A 16,034-nucleotide genomic window follows, 5' to 3' on the forward strand; every position below is an offset into this window, starting at 1 on the left:
TTACTCTTCTCGGTGGCCTTTTTAGGCGCCTCGGATCAGGAGAAGGCCGATCTCTTGGCGCGCAAGATTAAAATTGCCAAGCGTGCCTTGGCCCGAGGGGCCTCGGCGTTTTGATGGCTTCAAGAGAGATGAATTTAGAACCCAATGTCACACTCCTCTTTTCAAACAACAAAAAAACCCTCTTGAAGATGTCAGCAAAAAAGGTTGCAAAGAGCACGTGTTTACGCGCCTTCTTCTCAACGTTGAGCGTGTGTGTGTGTGTGTGTGTGTGTGTGTGTGTGTGTGTGTGTGTGTGTGTGTGTGTGTGTGTGTGTGTGTGTGTGTGTGTGTGTGTGTGTGTGTGTGTGTGTGTGTGTGTGTGTGTGTTGTGTGTGTGTGTGTGTGTGTGTGTGTGTGTGTGTGTGTGTGTGTGTGTGTGTGTGTGTGTGTGTGTGTGTGTGTGTGTGTGTGTGTGGTTGTGCGGATTTTGCTGTCAGCTGAATTGGTCGGTTGACGGCAGCGGGAGCGCGGAGTGGTCAGAGGTCGTGCGCTACCCTGCGAGAACCTCGAGCAGGTAGAGGATTTTAGGTTGTTTTTCCAGAAACCCAAAGGCGCGTTGAGGCTATCCACCGTCGCGATGGGCAAGCCCAACAACAAGAAACACAAGTCGCCGCGTGGTGGTCGACCCGGCAAGGGTCGGGCGTCCAAGCCCGAGCAGGTGAGGCGTGACCGAACAGAGAGCCCGACTTGGCATTGAACTTATTTCTGATGGCATTGAATGAGGGAATATAAGAGACTTCAGCGTTGCGACGCAATGTGCCAGCTCACTAGATTTGTGGGCACCGGACTCGCAGACCTTTGCCAAGCATGATGTGTTTGAGGCAGACCAGATGGAGGATTATGACATGGAGAAGATTCGCGCAGACATGGAAAACTATGAGTACGAGCTTCCCGCCAACTTTGCTGACGAGGAAATTGACTCGGATGAGGCTTTCAACACAGAGGATGAAGAGATGTTTGGTCACATGTTTACAAAGCGCGACGCTGCCAAACAAGTTACCTTTGTCGAAGATGAATCTGAGGGCAAGGCAGCTGGCTCCTCACGCAAGAGCCGTCGTGAGCGCAACGCTCGCGCTGCAGGTGGCCTTGCCCTGCTGGATGAGGACGAAGACGACAAGGCCAACTACAGCGAAGACGATCTCAATGATGAGGATGAGGATGAGAGCGATGGCGAGACGGGCGGCATCTCCCTGTCAGAAATGCTAACTACCGGCTTTGCAGACGATGAGGATGCGTCAACCGAAACCAGTTCTCGCCGTGCCCCAACCGTACGCCCTGGCGAGGAAGACGATGAGGACGATGAGGACGATGAGGACGATGAAGAGGATGAACAGGCCCACACGGCTTTGTTGGCCAAGCTGTCGAAAATGAACAAGTCCCGCCGCCGTCAGCACGAACGCTCGGAAGCCACCGCTGCAAGCGAAGCGGCCCTTCGCCCCGCTGCGAAGCTAGAGCTTCATGACCTGACCGACTCCTTGGCCGAGTCGGCAGCATTTGGAGGTGTGAAGCCTGATCCTCGTCCCTACAAGCACCAATTGTCTTGTGTATATGTATTCTCATCCGCTTTTTTTTTTTTTTTTTTTTTTGCGCCCGTCTCCACGCTCATGACTGACCGATTTCAGCTGTCAAGAAGCAAGCAGAGCAGTTGGAGAAAGCCAATTTGAGCCTGGACAAACCTCTGGTGCGCAGTGCAAAAGCACGCGTCCAGCGTCAAGTGGTGTATGAGGAAGAGTCGCGGGAAGTCAGCAAATGGGTAAGTTTGCTGGCTTTCGAACAATTCACACTTTTGCCATGTCTTTCTCCCCTGACATGTCTGTGCGAGCTCACGTGTGTCGTGTGCTTCCCATTTCGTGCTCGCTGCAGATGCCCACGGTGACGGCTAATCGTCAAGCTGAGCACTTGAACTTTGTGCCTACATCCGCCCTGCCAAGCAACACCATGACGGGCTTGACTGCCCGTTTTGAAGCCAAGACGGATTTGGAAAAACAAGTTGACTCCCTTCTCACAAATAGCGTGACCGTGATCAAGGCTCAAAAGGGCCTGTCCGATGCAGAAGAACTGGCATTGCGCTGTATGTTTTTGCCTGTGGAGCATACACGTGGGAAGGGCAGAAGATTGGATGGCCAAATCTTGACATTTATGCGAGTTCACGCCCTGTATGCCGACTGTCAATAATATATGCGCCAACTCTAGCCATGGACCCCGCTGAGGCTCGCAAACGGCGAGCACAGTTGGCCAAGCTGCGCGCCCTTGAGTCTTATTACGAAGCTAAGTGCCGGCGGGCCAACAAGATCAAGAGCAAGAAATACCGCAAAATTCGCAAGAAGGTTTGTTTTTCTGGGACTCGTCCGGTCCCCCGCTCGTGTTCTGTGCTATATTCGCTTTGCCATTGCAAAATATGGTTTCTCTTCCTCATCTTGCATCGCTGCTTGTAGCAACGAGATGGCGAGGCACTCAGCATAGAGGAACTGCGGGAGGCTGACCCTGAAGCTGCGCAGCAGGAGTTGCTCAAGTCAGAACAGGATCGTGCACGGGTACGCATGGATTACAAGCTCACTCGCTTCAAATGCAGACAGATTGGTGGCCCTTCTCCCGCACCTGCACTTGAAATAACCAAACAATGTGCTGCATGCTTGCGCAGGAACGCATGACTTTGCGACACAAGAACCAGGGCAAGTGGGCTAAGCGCATGCTCCAACGTGGCCAGGGGAACCAAGACACTCGGTAAGTTTGACCAATGCATGTTGGGCTTGGGCAAGCAAGCGGCGACGTCTGGTTTTGGCTCATGCCCACCGAGCTTTCACCCTTGGTCATCATTCCTCTGATGCTTGTTACTCTTTGTCTGAATGGCCATGCGTTGTGTGTCAATGCAGAGATGCCATTGCCGAGCAGCTGCAGAAGAGCGAGGCTTTGCGCCGCAAGATGCGCATGGAGAGCGATGATGATGATGAAGGCGAGGCACAGCACGAGGCATACTCATCAGGATCAGACGTTTCAGAGTCCAACTGTGCGTACAGTCCGGCCAGAGCATTGGCTCTGAATGGTCATGGAATCTTGCTCTTCTCAACCCCCTCACCTCGAATACGGTATACACATTCCTCACCATTCTGTTGCGCGGCGCCGTGTGTGTGCGTGCGTGTGCGTGTGCATGTGTTGTGTCGCCTGTGGCAGTGGCCCACCACGTCGCCGAGTTGGAAAAGGATATGGTTGAGCTGCCTAGCGAGCTGCAAGGCTTTTCAAATACCATCAGCTCGCTCAAGTTTATGCAGCGAGCCGTGGAGAAGAAGCGAGCTGATGCCAATCGAGGTGGGGCTTTTTTGCTTGGCATGGTTTTACGGCGACTTGCTGCATTTGTTTTTTGTTTTTGTTTTTGTTTTTTTGCTCTCATCGTTTTGTCAACCCACTTCTCTCTTGCTTCTCCTTGCTCCCTCTCCCTCCTTCGCCCTTATCCCTTCTTCAGAACTGCAAGAACTCAAGGCAGAGCTATTGGGCGAGACCAGCACCAACGACGTCGACGATGCGCTGCGCTTGGCTTTTGACCCTAGCACCAAAATGCGCCGATCGGCCAAGGTCACGGGAGGATCCGATGACGACAAGCACTCGGGCAGCGACAGCGATAGTGGCAGCGACGATGACAGTGACGATGACGATGAAACAGGCGCCTTTGCCGCCTTGAATCGTCTGACTGGTGGACGTCGTGAACAGACCTCACTGCGCGTTGCGGGCAACATGCAAGTTGCGGTGCCTGCCCTACCACAAGATGCAGTCGGCTCTTCATCACAGGTAAAGGCTGATTAATTATCTTGCCACGTGGCTCGCCTCGACGCGTTGTGCGTGCTGGGACTGACCCCATTTCATTTTTTGTCATAGGATGAGCAGGATGAGGACGAAGAAGCAGGAAGCGAGGCCGATGGTATGGATGATTCGGCGGCCTCAGAGCCGGAACCAGAGCCAAAGATCACAAGTAACCCGCTGGACGGCCCTAAGAACGGCGCCGCTGCCAATCCGTGGCTCATTGACACCACGACTGCATCTGGTGTGCATCTGCAGCTCGCCTACGACCTCACCCAATTCTAAAAGCCTGCTGACTTTGTCCTGTGCGTGCATTCTCGCTCTTTGCCGTTGCCGCTCAACAGGCTTGACCCCCGAGTTGGCTTTGACCAGTCAATCTACCAAGCAAGAAAAACGTCAGGCCAAGCTTCAACGAGCCAAAGTTAAGCATGGCTTACAAGACGCCATGACTGTGCGCCCCGATGTAAGTTTGTAGCGCATATTCACACATGTCTTCATTCACAACCACCTTTACTCTGACACGATTGACCCATAAATCCGGTGACGTGACAGGCGGATGAGCAGGCAGAATCTCGTCTGATTGAGAACGCTGTGCAAGGTGAAGTGGCGCTCCCCTTTTTGTACGATCCGCCGTCCGTGGGTTGATCTAACACATTTGCACGATGTCTTTTGGTCCCAGTAGATGCCGGCGCAAGCCAGCATGGACCTGCCGGTCGCTTGGACTTGAGCAAGGGTAACGAGGCGCAACGGGATTTGATCCGTGAGGTTGGTTCCTGCAACGTGCCCGCTTTAGCGTGCTCGCAAGAATCGGCTGTTGCCCCGACTGAAACTCATGTTTACCCTGGATGCATTTGGTTCTGTGCTCAGGCGTTTGCCGGCGACAACGTTCTGGAGGAGGACTTTGAGGCGGAAAAGGAAGCTGTGACCGAAGGGAGCAAACCAAAGGACAAGGACTTGACGCTTCCCGGCTGGGGTGTGTGGGGTGGTCAAAATGTACAAAACCCGTTCCCAGCGCGCAAGATTGTGCAGAAGGCGGCGGCACGCAAGCCGCGTCGTGATGATAAGCTGAAAACTGTGATTATTAACGAAAAGACTGATAAGCGACTAGCGGCACGCCAGATTCAAGTCTTGCCTCACGGTTTTGAAGAGCGGTCACAACTGCAAAAGACCCTGCGTGCTCCTACTGGTACGATTCACAGTGTTCAGCATTTTGGACCGTCAGCATGCATGACCTCTTGAAGGTGGTGTCTCACCCCTTGCCTTGGTATTATTAGGCAAGGAGTGGAACACAGATCAGTCGTTCCGATCAGCCGTCCGTCCTCGCGTAGAAACTCGGGCTGGCGCTATCATCACACCCATGGTTGCCACAAAGGTACGCGTTTGATTGTTGCCTGCTCACTGTACTCGCTCAAAAAGCGTTGTGTGTCGGCCTGAGCTGACTTTTCTCCGTCTGTGTCTGCGACTGTCACCCGCAGTCGGTGCAAGAGTATGCCAAGCGACAGCGCCATGATCGGGAGGTGCGCGCCAAGGTTCAGGCGAAGCGAGCCAAGAAATAAGAATTGGGGTGTTGAACACTTTCCGACTGTTGTGCGCACCACCCGCACGCACAAGACCCAGACATTTCGATGGTCAGCTTAATTCACCTTTGGTTGAGGACCCCCTTCCCTTCTCTGTCATTTCAAGTTTGCTTTTACCACCTGATGCCGGTCTTTGCCGAGTGTGTACACACGGCCCATTATTGATGCAATGCAGCAAAATGGTATGCAACAAAAGGATCTTGGCAGCATTAATCGATTTCAGCTGCGTCCAAGCCACGCGCAACAAAGTGGCCACGGCCACAAACCAGGTGGACTTGAAAAAAAGGGGGACAACAAGAATTTGGTTGCGCACGCGCATGTGGTGCCTCCAAGGCAAAAGCAGAATATGAAACAAGCAAAAGAAGAAAAAAAAAAAGAGAGAGAGAGAAACAAACACATGAATGGCGAACAATAACATGGCAAGGAGGCACCAGCTCGGCTCCCAAAAGGAGCAAGGAGTAGAAAGGAAACACACACACACCAAGTGTGGGTGATGGACAGTGAACGAAAACTAAACATGAAGAAACTACAAAATTTGGAACAGCTTTTTCAGCTTGACCATCAACTTCCAGTCATCCTTCTTCAAGTCATCACGGAAGTGATCCTTGCAAGCATTGATTGACTCGCGAGAAATCTTGCTGACCAATTCGTCCGTGTGATCAAAGTGGCGGCCATACATGCGTTTCTCGGCACCCGTGGGCTGAATTTTGATGCAAATGTCCTGGCCCTTGTAGGCCAAGTCGACAGTTTTGTTGTCAAACTCGAGTGATGCGATGACGCCAATTTCCAAGAATTCCTTGCCAGGAATGACCAAGGGGGTACCCTCGCGCACCACGCCCTCCTCAACGTGCACACCCACCACGATGGGGTCACGGGCATTGAAGATATGTTCGGGCAGAATACGCAATCGGCAGGGGAACACAGCCACAAATTTGAACTGCTCACGCAACCGCTGCTTGACTTCCTAAGGAAAGGGGATGCAACAACCAAAACCAAGCAGGACGTGAGGGAAAACGCAGAAAAGTCTGAGATGGAGATGAAGGAAGACAGTGCATTAGTGACACGCACCTCCATGTGTTCACGGAAGCGCTCTTCCAAGTGATAGATAATGTCAGCTGAGAAGATTTTGATGCCTTCCTTATCGGCCATTGCTTGCGCCTCACGATCAATAGGAACGTCAAAGGCCAGAATCATGGCATATTTCGGGTTGCGCTCAAGCTGGATGGAGGCACGGAAAACATCGCGCTTGTAGACGGGGCCGATGTTGACAGCAGAAACAGGAATCTTCTCAGAATTCAAGAAGGTCATGAGGGCCTCCAAAGAGCCCAGTGTTGAGGCCTGTGACGAGCACGAGACACGTCGGCGTGAGGGCAATCGCGACTTGCATGGTAGTACAAGACGAGCGCGCATAACAATAACAAAGCAGGTTATGTATCAAGGTTTTACTCCGGACACCTCGTGAGACAAGTTGAGAGGATGCCCGGGAAAAGACCAAGAATTGCTCTTCTTCGCGATGGCACAAAGTACCAAAACAACGAGCAGCCGTGGGAGGCAAGCTGATCGGTGCGCGAGCGAAGTGGGTGTGTGCGAATGTGTGCGCGCGCGTGCGTGTGTGTATGTATGTGAGTGTGTGTGGTGGTGGCTTTGGGTGTCGGTAGATACACAAACAGAAACACGCTTTTTGAGGCACAGTGCATGTCAAAAGACGAAGATCTCTCCCTCTCACCTGAACAACAACGCCCTCGTCGACAGTCTTGATGGCGTTGAGAGTAGCGGCGAGGTTGGCCTCGGCTTCGGCCTTCAAATAGGGAAGCTCGTAGGCATGGCGGGCCACCGCCAAAGGCAAGCCTGCCACAGCCTTTTCCAAGTCCTTGGCAGCAATCTTAATGCCCTGCGCGGCCTTGACCTCCTTGTTGGTGGTGTACGCATTCTTCACACGAAGGTCTTTCATGGGTGCTGGCATCAGCAATGAGCGAACCGTTGTGACGATCGGGCCTTCTAGGCCACTCACAACAATCGTGTCGCCCTCCCGAATATGCCCATTGGCCAGAATTGCGTCGACGGTGGTACCGTAACCCTGGATGGTCTTGACCTCGAGCACGGTGCACTCGAGCTCTTCCGAAAACGCGATGTCACGAGCCAGCATTTTTTGGCTGAGGTAGACAATCATGAAGAGGAGGTCCGGAATACCCTCACCCGTGTGTGCGGAGGTTGGCACCACGTTGACAAACTCCTTCATGTTTTTGTTGTTGTACCACAGATCAACGTTCAGCGACTTCTCGGCAAACTGAACCTTGACTTGATTCCAACGGGTCTCAAAATCTTGCATGGTGTGAGGCTTTTGCTTTTTAAGCGAGTTCTGCAATACAACACGACGGTGAAATCAACGCGTGAGATGTGCCATAAGTAAGAGCAAGAAAGAAAGACAGAAAGAAAACAGCGCCACAAACAACCACAGTGTTATGGCTCAGCGACCCATGGGTCAGGGTAATTCTAGAGCATTTCCACACTCATGAAAATCATGGGGAAAAGGTTGCTTTCATCACGCCCAATGAATGCTGGCCAGGGTCACCAACACTGGCGACCCAGAACGGGGTTGTATACCACACAACAACCCCCAAAAGAAGAGAAAAGAAACAAATGCAGGAATGAACGGGCAACATGATGCACCCAGTTGCAAGGGATACCTGAATGGCAGCATTTGGAGATGGTACCCAGCCGTTGAGGCGATCGACCTTGTTGAGGGCGATGATGAAGGGGGCCTTGCGACGACGCAAAAGCTCAATAGACTCGGCCGTCTGTGGCTCGATGCCGTGCATGATGTCGACCACAAGGATGGCGATGTTACAAAGAGAGGATCCGCGAGAGCGAAGGTTGCTAAAGGCCTCGTGGCCAGGGGTATCGATCACCAACAGTCCTGGTACGTTAAAGTCAAAGCCCTGGGCTTTCTTCAAGGTCTTGGACTGCCTCTGGATCTCCTCGCAGGGCACGTAAGTCGAACCGATCTGCTGGGTGATACCGCCAGCTTCGCCATCCTGGACGTTCGTACGACGGATCTTATCCAAAATCTTCGTCTGTTGAAGCCAAGCAACAGAATATGAGCCAGAAGCACAGTGCACACGGGCGGTGCGAACACGTCAAATAGGTTCGCGGTCCGACAAAAAAACCGCCATGGCTTACCTTGCCCGTGTCGACGTGACCCAAAACAGCCACAATCGGCGAGCGAAGAACCTCGAGGTCCTTCTTAGCGTCGGCGTCAGCCTTGCGCTTGGCGATGCGGCGTTTGATTTCTTGCAGAGACAATTCGCCTTCAATCTCTTCATCTGATTCGTCAGAGTCAGAGCCATCAGAACCTGAGTCTGATTCGTCGTCATCAGAGCCCTCTGAATCACTCGCAGAGTCCTCAGCGGCGTCGGCGGCGTCGGCCTTGTCAGCCACCTTGCTCTGTGTGGCCACAGCGGCCTTGGCCTTGGTTGGCTGGGCAGCCTTCTTGTCGGCATTATCGCCTTGCTCGTCTTCGCTTTCGCTCGCATCCCAATCATCTGCAACAGCCTCTGGTTCGTCCGGGACCAAGTCAGCCGCCGCTTCCTCCCAACTGTCGACTTCCGGTTCATTCTCCTCGGCCTTGGGAGAAGACGGTGCTGGTGAGGCGGGCGTATCGTCGGCGGTTGTCTTGTCTGCCGCCGGCGTGCTGGGTGCATCGCTGCTGGTGGACTTGTGTTGTTTTTTCTTCTTCGTGTAAACGGGTCGCTTGCGCTGTGCTTCCGGGTCCTGTAGGGCTTCGACTTCCATGCCCAGAGCCTTCATTTGCTCCAGCTTCTCACGGGCCATACGCTGGCGCTCCTTTTCGGCCTTGCTGAGAAGCTTGCCTTCGGCACGCAGACGGGCCTTGCGCTCGGCCTCTTTTTGCTTCTTGCGCTGGCGACGTTCTTCTTCTTCACGCTCGGCTTCCTCCTGACGGCGAAGTTCCTCCTCAAGCTCACGCTTCTTCTCTTCAATCTCACGGGCAATGCGTTCCTCCTCGAGACGGCGAGCCTCTTGCTGCGCCTTGAGCTTGGCAGCCATCTTGCTCACAGGCTTCTTGCTCTTGGCGGGCTCTTCCTCCTTCTCGGCAGCGGCTTTCTTCTTCTTCTTCTTTTTGTTCTTCTTCTTGGAGCTTCCGCCATCATCGCCATCATCGCCATCCTCGTTGGCGTCGTCGTCATCGTCGTTTCCATTGTCATCCTTGCCCTCGTCAGCATCGGCCTTATCGGCCTTATTGTCATCTGTTGCCGCGGCAGCAGATGTCTCCGGGGCATCTGCCTTGGTGGGTGCAAGGCCCTGCTCCTCCAGCAGATTGTCCAGCTCAGCTGCTTCTTGCTGCTTCTTAGCTTCTTGAGCCGCCTGATCTTGCTTCTTCTTCTCCTTTTTCTTTCGCTCCTTCTCCTTCTTCTTCTCCTTCTCACGACGCTCGCGCTCCTTCTTCTCAGCTTTCTTCTGAGCAGCCGTTTTCATCGTGGAGACGGCCGCCGCCTCGTCGCCGTCATTGTCGTCCTCATCGACATCAGCAGCCTTTCCTCCCTTCTTGCCCTTGGGGGCTTCGTCTTCGCTGACAGCCGCCGCCGCAGCATCCTCCTCGTCGTCACTCACGGCGAGTGCAGCAAATCCGGCTAAAAAAAAAAAGAAAGCAAGATTCAGTGTTGTGCGGGGGGGGGCACAGAAACGTACCTTTAGCTGCCGCGGGAGCAGTCTCAGCTTCAGGTTCGATAGTACCAGCCACCTCATTGTTCAGGGCCTCCATTTCAGCCTCCCTGCACCACAAATAAGCACATGAGGCATACGACGCCATTTCGATATGAGATTGAGTGTTGATAAACGCAAGTCATCGGAAAAAGACAAAACGACGCACCAGTCATCATCGTCATCGCGCCGCGACTTCTTCTTGCCTTTGCCCATGATGTTGGTCGATCAAGAAACTTGGTCTGATAAACAACCACTGCACAAAACAGGGCATGAGGATGACATGGAATGGTTGTGTGGGATAAGCACGCCCCGAAGCTCGTCAACCACGTGTGTAGTCAACAAGTCGGGCGGATCTGAACAAGCGACCAAAACAGAAAAATAGGTGGCGGCTGGACGACGAACCTGTGCGCTCGCTGGCCACAATGGGACAGGGTAGTGCCACTTGGTGTGCAAAGCACCCTCAGCACAGGCTGAGTTGGTTATGCAAGACGTATAGCGTTGAAGAATACTATCTGAGCATTGCCCTACACATGCAACAACCAAAGTTGGTGAGGGCTCCGTCACAACAGGTGGCAAAAGGTAACAAAGCACCCGATTCGGCGGCCTCTAAAGGCCACTACCGGACACCTCATCGAGACGACCGTTTTTTTCTGTTCCGCCCTACCCGCTTAGCCTGCCTGACTTCACGCGGCGGTCAGGCCAGGCCGCCTCCCTTGACCCACGTGTGTGTGTGTCGAGCTGTCTCACCTGAGGCGTGAAAGGCGTTCTGTGCCGGCCCACGCGGCAAGGAGAAACTGCACACCGTTTCATACCACATGTCATATGGAATGACTGTTGGTAGCAGCAAGCTGAAACTTGCATGTGGTAGCTATTTCTGCTGACGTTTTGAACGGCTGAGGCGCTGGAATTGTGAATCGGTTTAAGAAGGAAAAACTCGGCTCTACTGATTTAACTTTGAGGTTTCCTTCGAGACGAGACAACTCTTTGTCTGACTGACGGCATCAAGCGACAGTGTATTTTTTTTTTTTTTTTTTCTCCTACAAAGCTCGCTCGCTCGCTCGGCTCGCTAGTTGCGGACGGTTTCCGATCAGAGAGCCCACCTTTGCTCAAGCAGTGTAGCCTGTCGATCTATTCTCCGCAATCATGGTATGTTGCGATGCACGGATGTAAGCTTAGTCGTTTGGCTTCTGCCGGCTCATGCGCATCTGCCCTTGCCATGGTTCGTTCGCAGTCGGAAGTTGAGGAGACGCTGAAGCGCATCAGCGCGCACAAGGGAGTTGAGGGCATCCTGATCATCGACAAGGACGGTGCGTCTTGGATCGCAACCAAGTCTTCGTCGTGTCTTTTTCCCCCGCTAAGCGTCTGACGCGCGGCGACGGGAGAGAAGAGGACAAGCGCCTTGAGCTCACCCACTTGGCGATGACTTGTGTTGCGCAGGCGCGCCCATCAAGTCGACTCTGGATAACGCCCTGCGCAACCAGTATGCCGGGCTTCTCTCGAGGCTTACAGCGCAGGCCAGCCACGTCGTGCGCGAAATCGAGCCCACCGTACGTGCATGGGCCCACCTAATGCCAAGAATGCCTTAATGGCCTCATTTCACGCATTCTCACCTTTTGGCCTTACTTATCAGGATTCATTGACCTTTATGCGCATCCGCTCCAAGAAGCATGAGATCATGGTGGCGCCAGGTGGGTTTGCGTGCCCCTTGATTTTTTGACATGAAGAAAGAGACGGTCGCTGACATGCATGGTCGTTTTTCGCTTCTTCGCTGATCGCGGCTGTCTCCTGTCGGAATCTTACCCCTCCACAGAGAAGGACTACATTCTCATCGTCATCCAGAACCCCAGCGACGCATAAGTTTATAGAGCCGAGCTCAACACTTTGCAGTTTCCCTCTCTTCTCTTTTCTTACTTTGACTTTTTTCTCCGCCTTGCCTGATACCCCACCTTGATGTGGCAGTTGTGGGTCCTTTTCCTTGATACCACGCCCTCCCAAGCAAGGAGGGGGAGCAGACATTGTGGTTCCCCATTGTATTTGTGACTGGCGTTTGGCGTGGTTGCCAACGGGTTGCCTGTGGCGCCCGTTTAGGGCAGATGGTATTCGCACTCGCAAGTGAAACCATGCTATCCCGGCTCGTGTGGCCCATGCTGTCCCGGCTCGTGTGGCCCATGCTGTCCCGGCTCGTGTGGCCCATGCTATGGTTGTTTTCTTCTTGTCTCACCGCCGGTGGCCTTTGATGACGCATTCTGTAATTGACCGCACACAATCCCATGCATATCAACTATGCTCACTTTGAGGAAGACGAGCGCAACTCGCTCAGCAGGGTTTGGGCTGCTTTGTTACTGGGATCCTTGCTCACAAGCTCGTCCAGCGCAGCAATGGCCGCGGCGGAATCACCAAGCCCCTGCTGTGCCTTGGCCTTGCGATAGAGGCCCTTGACAAAAGTAGGGTCGAGCGCCAAAGACGTTTCGGCATCAGAGAGAGCAGACTTGTAGTCGGATAGCTTCAGGTAACATTCTAAACACACACACACACACACACACACACACACACACACACACACACACACACACACACACACACATGTTAATAATCAAATTGGCGTGTAATAGACATCTCTGCCACCCGTCGATTGTGCCCGCCCGCGACGTACCTGCTCGGTTCCCAAATAGACGACTGAGCTCAGCCCGCATGCTCGGTGTTTCGAGCAACTCTGGTGGGCAAAGGCTCACCGCATCAGTGTACAGGCCGATGGCATCCTCGTACATACTACCTCGGAAGAAAGTGTTGCCTTCGTTCTTCTTCTGCGCGAGCTGGGACAGAACAAGATCGGCGCGTGCTTGCGTGACCTTGGCACTGGACGTGCTTTCGGAGGCTGCACCGGCCTCGTCCTCGTCATCGCTCTCCTCGTCGTCACTGATCACCACTGCCTTGGGTGGGGCGGCCGCCTCGGCCCCAGCTTCCCCGGCCTTCTTCATCTTCACCTGCAATCATCAGGGAAAGGTGAGAAAAATGTACAAGGCCAAGCGTTGCAGGAGTGAGATACCCAAGTCTGCAGACATGATGGCCTTGATGGGCCCTAGCAATCGAGGTCATCTCACCTGCTCATCAAACTGTTTCTTAAAGTCGGGGCTGCGAACTTTGCCCTCGGCCTCCCGTTCGATGGCGTCCCAGTTCCGGACCTTGAGTTGTGAAAAGAGGTCAGGATAATGCATGAATAACAACGCAAAGAGGCAAGAAAGCCAATGCAGTGGGAAGACGATAGACAGCGACCAGCAGGGTTGGTTGACTCACACGAGACTTGAGCGTCAAGTGATAGGGTAAGCCCAGCTTTTCATTGCCCTGAGACAATGCCTCTACTCACACCCAATCGAAGAGAAGGATTAGGGTACGCTGTTCGACACTGCACAGCAAGCAGGGACGTCTTGGAAAATCACGGCCCCCAAGCAGGATGCCAGTGGGGACCAGGAGGAACAGGCGTCTTTTTTTCCAAGAACACGAGCAAATGATCCATATCGTACCAAGGGCGCGCACAATATTCCCACACGATGCCGCCGTACGCTCGGCGTGAGGCAATTTGGCCAACTCCTCCTCGCTCATTTCGATCGCTTCCTCAGAGCTGAGCAAGCTACGCAAGACGGGTAGCTTGCCCCACAGGCGTTCTTGCATAGAGATTGTAGTTGCCTCCTGGAGCTCAGCGGTTGAAGTGAGGTTGGGCCCGGGCGACAAGCAGGACGTAAGGAGTGCACCAGCTTGCACAGTAACATACCTTGCTGTGACGCTTGCGCATGGCCCATAGAAACACCAAGCCCAGCACGCGCTGTTGCAAACTAGGATGCTGGCGCAGGAGGGATTGCACATCATCGCTCTCAAGTAGATCGATCACATACCCAAGAGTTCCCTAGAAGAACAATCAACATGGCCGACCCCGCGCCAAGCAGGATGAACGTGAGGTGGTCCACGTGCACCAAGAGATCTGATGCGAGGGCTGGTTGCCAGAAGAGACAGGGGCTTCCACCGCACCTGGCTGTCGAGGGCATCGTGCGCGTTGGCTGTCTCCATCAGATTCAGGATGTCTACGAGGACAAAGAGGAGGCGCCAGTCTGTGCTGGCAGGCTTCGCGGCTGCCTCGCGCAACATGCCAAGGAGTCGCTTCAACACGTCGCCGTGGGATGCGACCGCTTGGATGTGCTTTGCAGAAGCAGATCGGAGCAAATTCTGAAGCACCTGCGCCACTAGAAATGGCAACATGTTGTCCTGGCCAGGCTGCAGACCCGCAGCAATGGCCGGCAAAAACCTAAAGCCAAAACCATATGCCGGCAGGGAGAGGAGCAGAGCGGGTGGCATGCTAGATTTGAGCAAGACGAGCTGAAACATGACAAGAAGCGATGGGTCGAGGCTGTGTACGCACTTGTCATTATTCAGGGCTTGCTTGCCCATTTTGTGGGCCAGCAAATTCTCGTCTAAAATCGAACATCATATGAGCCGCTTGGCATAGCCATCGCCTACCATGACCCGGCACCGACGTTCGTACCATGAAACATGATGCCCATGAGCGTCATGCCCATGCTGAGAGCGCGTTGACCGGGTTGAAGCGTCTGAATGATGAGAGGCATGCCACCCAGCTCAACCAAGTGCCAGAGGCAGGCTATCCGCTGCTTCTCCTTCATCTGCTTGATCAAGTGGATGTGCCCGAAAGCATACTCCAGCTAGACACACACCCAGGCCGTTGCCACCCACAGGTCAAAAGCCGCCCACATGCGACGCCGTCTGTGCTGCCCCTCTGCAGCGGGAATGGCGGGGAACAGCCTCGGGCCAAGGTCAGAACCTTACCATATTGGAGAAGGCCTCATCACTGGCAAACTCATCCTTGGCGTTTTCGCGCAGTACCGTAAAGAGGGCACTCCCGACCTCTGTTGGAGTCGGCATTCTCTCCAGTGAGTTTGAGTCAAGTCAATCAGCACCACGTCTGCCAAAAATTGAAAATCAACCATTTTTTTTTTTGTTTCGTTTTGCTGTGTGTGCCTTTCTCGAACCAATTCATCTTTCTTTCTTCTCTCTTTTTCTCTCTCTATCTATTTCATCAAAATCACTCTCCAGCATGAAATCGTGCTATCAATTTTGTAACTTCGATGGCGTCTGCATTGCGCTCAATCACTCGTCGACAAAGACCTCTCGCCAGTCAACACCAGCCGCCGCGGCTGGGGCAGCACCCTCACCGCCCACTGCCCCAGAAGCGGCAGCAGCATGGCCGATGCGCCGACGCTGCTGTTGCTGGCGTGGAACGTGGCGCTTTTCCGTGGACCCATCATCGCCATAGCAAGGTGGCACGCCGTCCAAGGAGAATAAATCTGGGTGGTCAGCCAAGGCTGCTGCCTCGGCCAGTCGCTGCCTTCCACTGGCGGAGATGGAGACCGAAGGGAAAAGGTTCGCCGTTAGGCTACCGACAATGAGACGCCGCAGATTTGACAACTCATTGCCTTGCAAAGCTATAAAAGTTTTGTAACCCCCATACACAGAGCTTGAGATTTCATCCTTGGACTTGCGATAACAGGAACGAACCAGAGAGCTTACGCACCCAAGACAATGTGTTCAGCACCTGCATCCCCTATGGGGTTGCCCCGCACATCTAACACGCCCAGCGATGGATGCTAGGGCAGCAAGCACGAATAACATCGGCGTAAGCTTTCTCCTGCCAAGCAAGTTTGTAAGATCAACCAAGACGTTTCAGCACCCACCCTGCTAATGGCTGAGAGCAGGTCAGCCAAACGAGATGGCCCGATCATGTTGGATCGCAGAGCCAGGTGCTGCAGTTGCCGAGCGCGTGGAATCAGTTGTACCAGCGCTTCTACTACCTATAGACGAGCCAGGTTCAAGTCCCATGAGCTCTGCCCCGGACCAGGA

At 53.7% G+C, this 16,034-nt stretch overlaps 3 protein-coding genes across 3 annotated transcripts; 1 reads left to right on the top strand and 2 right to left on the bottom strand.

Moving 5' to 3' along the window:
• Positions 1-5,610: 5,610 nt before the first annotated feature.
• On the bottom strand, positions 5,611-8,755 carry MONBRDRAFT_31545 (uncharacterized protein; the record flags this gene model as incomplete). The annotated part of the gene is made up of 6 exons (XM_001743928.1): positions 5,611-6,372; positions 6,477-6,746; positions 7,135-7,767; positions 8,123-8,482; positions 8,521-8,588; positions 8,710-8,755. The coding sequence occupies 6 exons, from the start codon at positions 8,753-8,755 to the stop codon at positions 5,935-5,937; spliced, it is 1,815 nt and encodes a 604-aa protein (XP_001743980.1). The 3' UTR covers positions 5,611-5,934.
• Positions 8,756-8,864: 109 nt separating this feature from the next.
• MONBRDRAFT_31546 (uncharacterized protein) lies at positions 8,865-10,913 on the bottom strand (the record flags this gene model as incomplete). Its single annotated transcript, XM_001743929.1, has 5 exons — positions 10,878-10,913; positions 10,533-10,654; positions 10,297-10,383; positions 10,116-10,198; positions 8,865-10,057 (listed from the first exon to the last, which is right to left on the bottom strand). Coding segments are annotated over exons 3-5 (1,323 nt in total), but the record flags the coding sequence as incomplete, so codon positions are not given.
• Positions 10,914-11,177: 264 nt separating this feature from the next.
• On the top strand, positions 11,178-12,399 carry MONBRDRAFT_31547 (uncharacterized protein). The gene is made up of 5 exons (XM_001743683.1): positions 11,178-11,276; positions 11,362-11,437; positions 11,568-11,677; positions 11,761-11,818; positions 11,941-12,399. The coding sequence occupies exons 1-5, from the start codon at positions 11,274-11,276 to the stop codon at positions 11,985-11,987; spliced, it is 294 nt and encodes a 97-aa protein (XP_001743735.1). The 5' UTR covers positions 11,178-11,273; the 3' UTR covers positions 11,988-12,399.
• Positions 12,400-16,034: the final 3,635 nt, after the last annotated feature.

Source organism: Monosiga brevicollis, genomic scaffold (genome assembly GCF_000002865.3).
Source record: "Monosiga brevicollis MX1 MONBRscaffold_4 genomic scaffold, whole genome shotgun sequence".
In the NCBI taxonomy this organism is placed as follows: Eukaryota; class Choanoflagellata; order Craspedida; family Salpingoecidae; genus Monosiga; species Monosiga brevicollis.

Bases quoted from the DNA above. Each gene is read 5' to 3' on its own strand.
- MONBRDRAFT_31547 (XM_001743683.1), top strand. The intron at 11,678-11,760 runs GTACGTGCATGG...CTTACTTATCAG, and splicing joins TGCGCGAAATCGAGCCCACC to GATTCATTGACCTTTATGCG. The intron at 11,819-11,940 runs GTGGGTTTGCGT...ACCCCTCCACAG, and splicing joins TGAGATCATGGTGGCGCCAG to AGAAGGACTACATTCTCATC.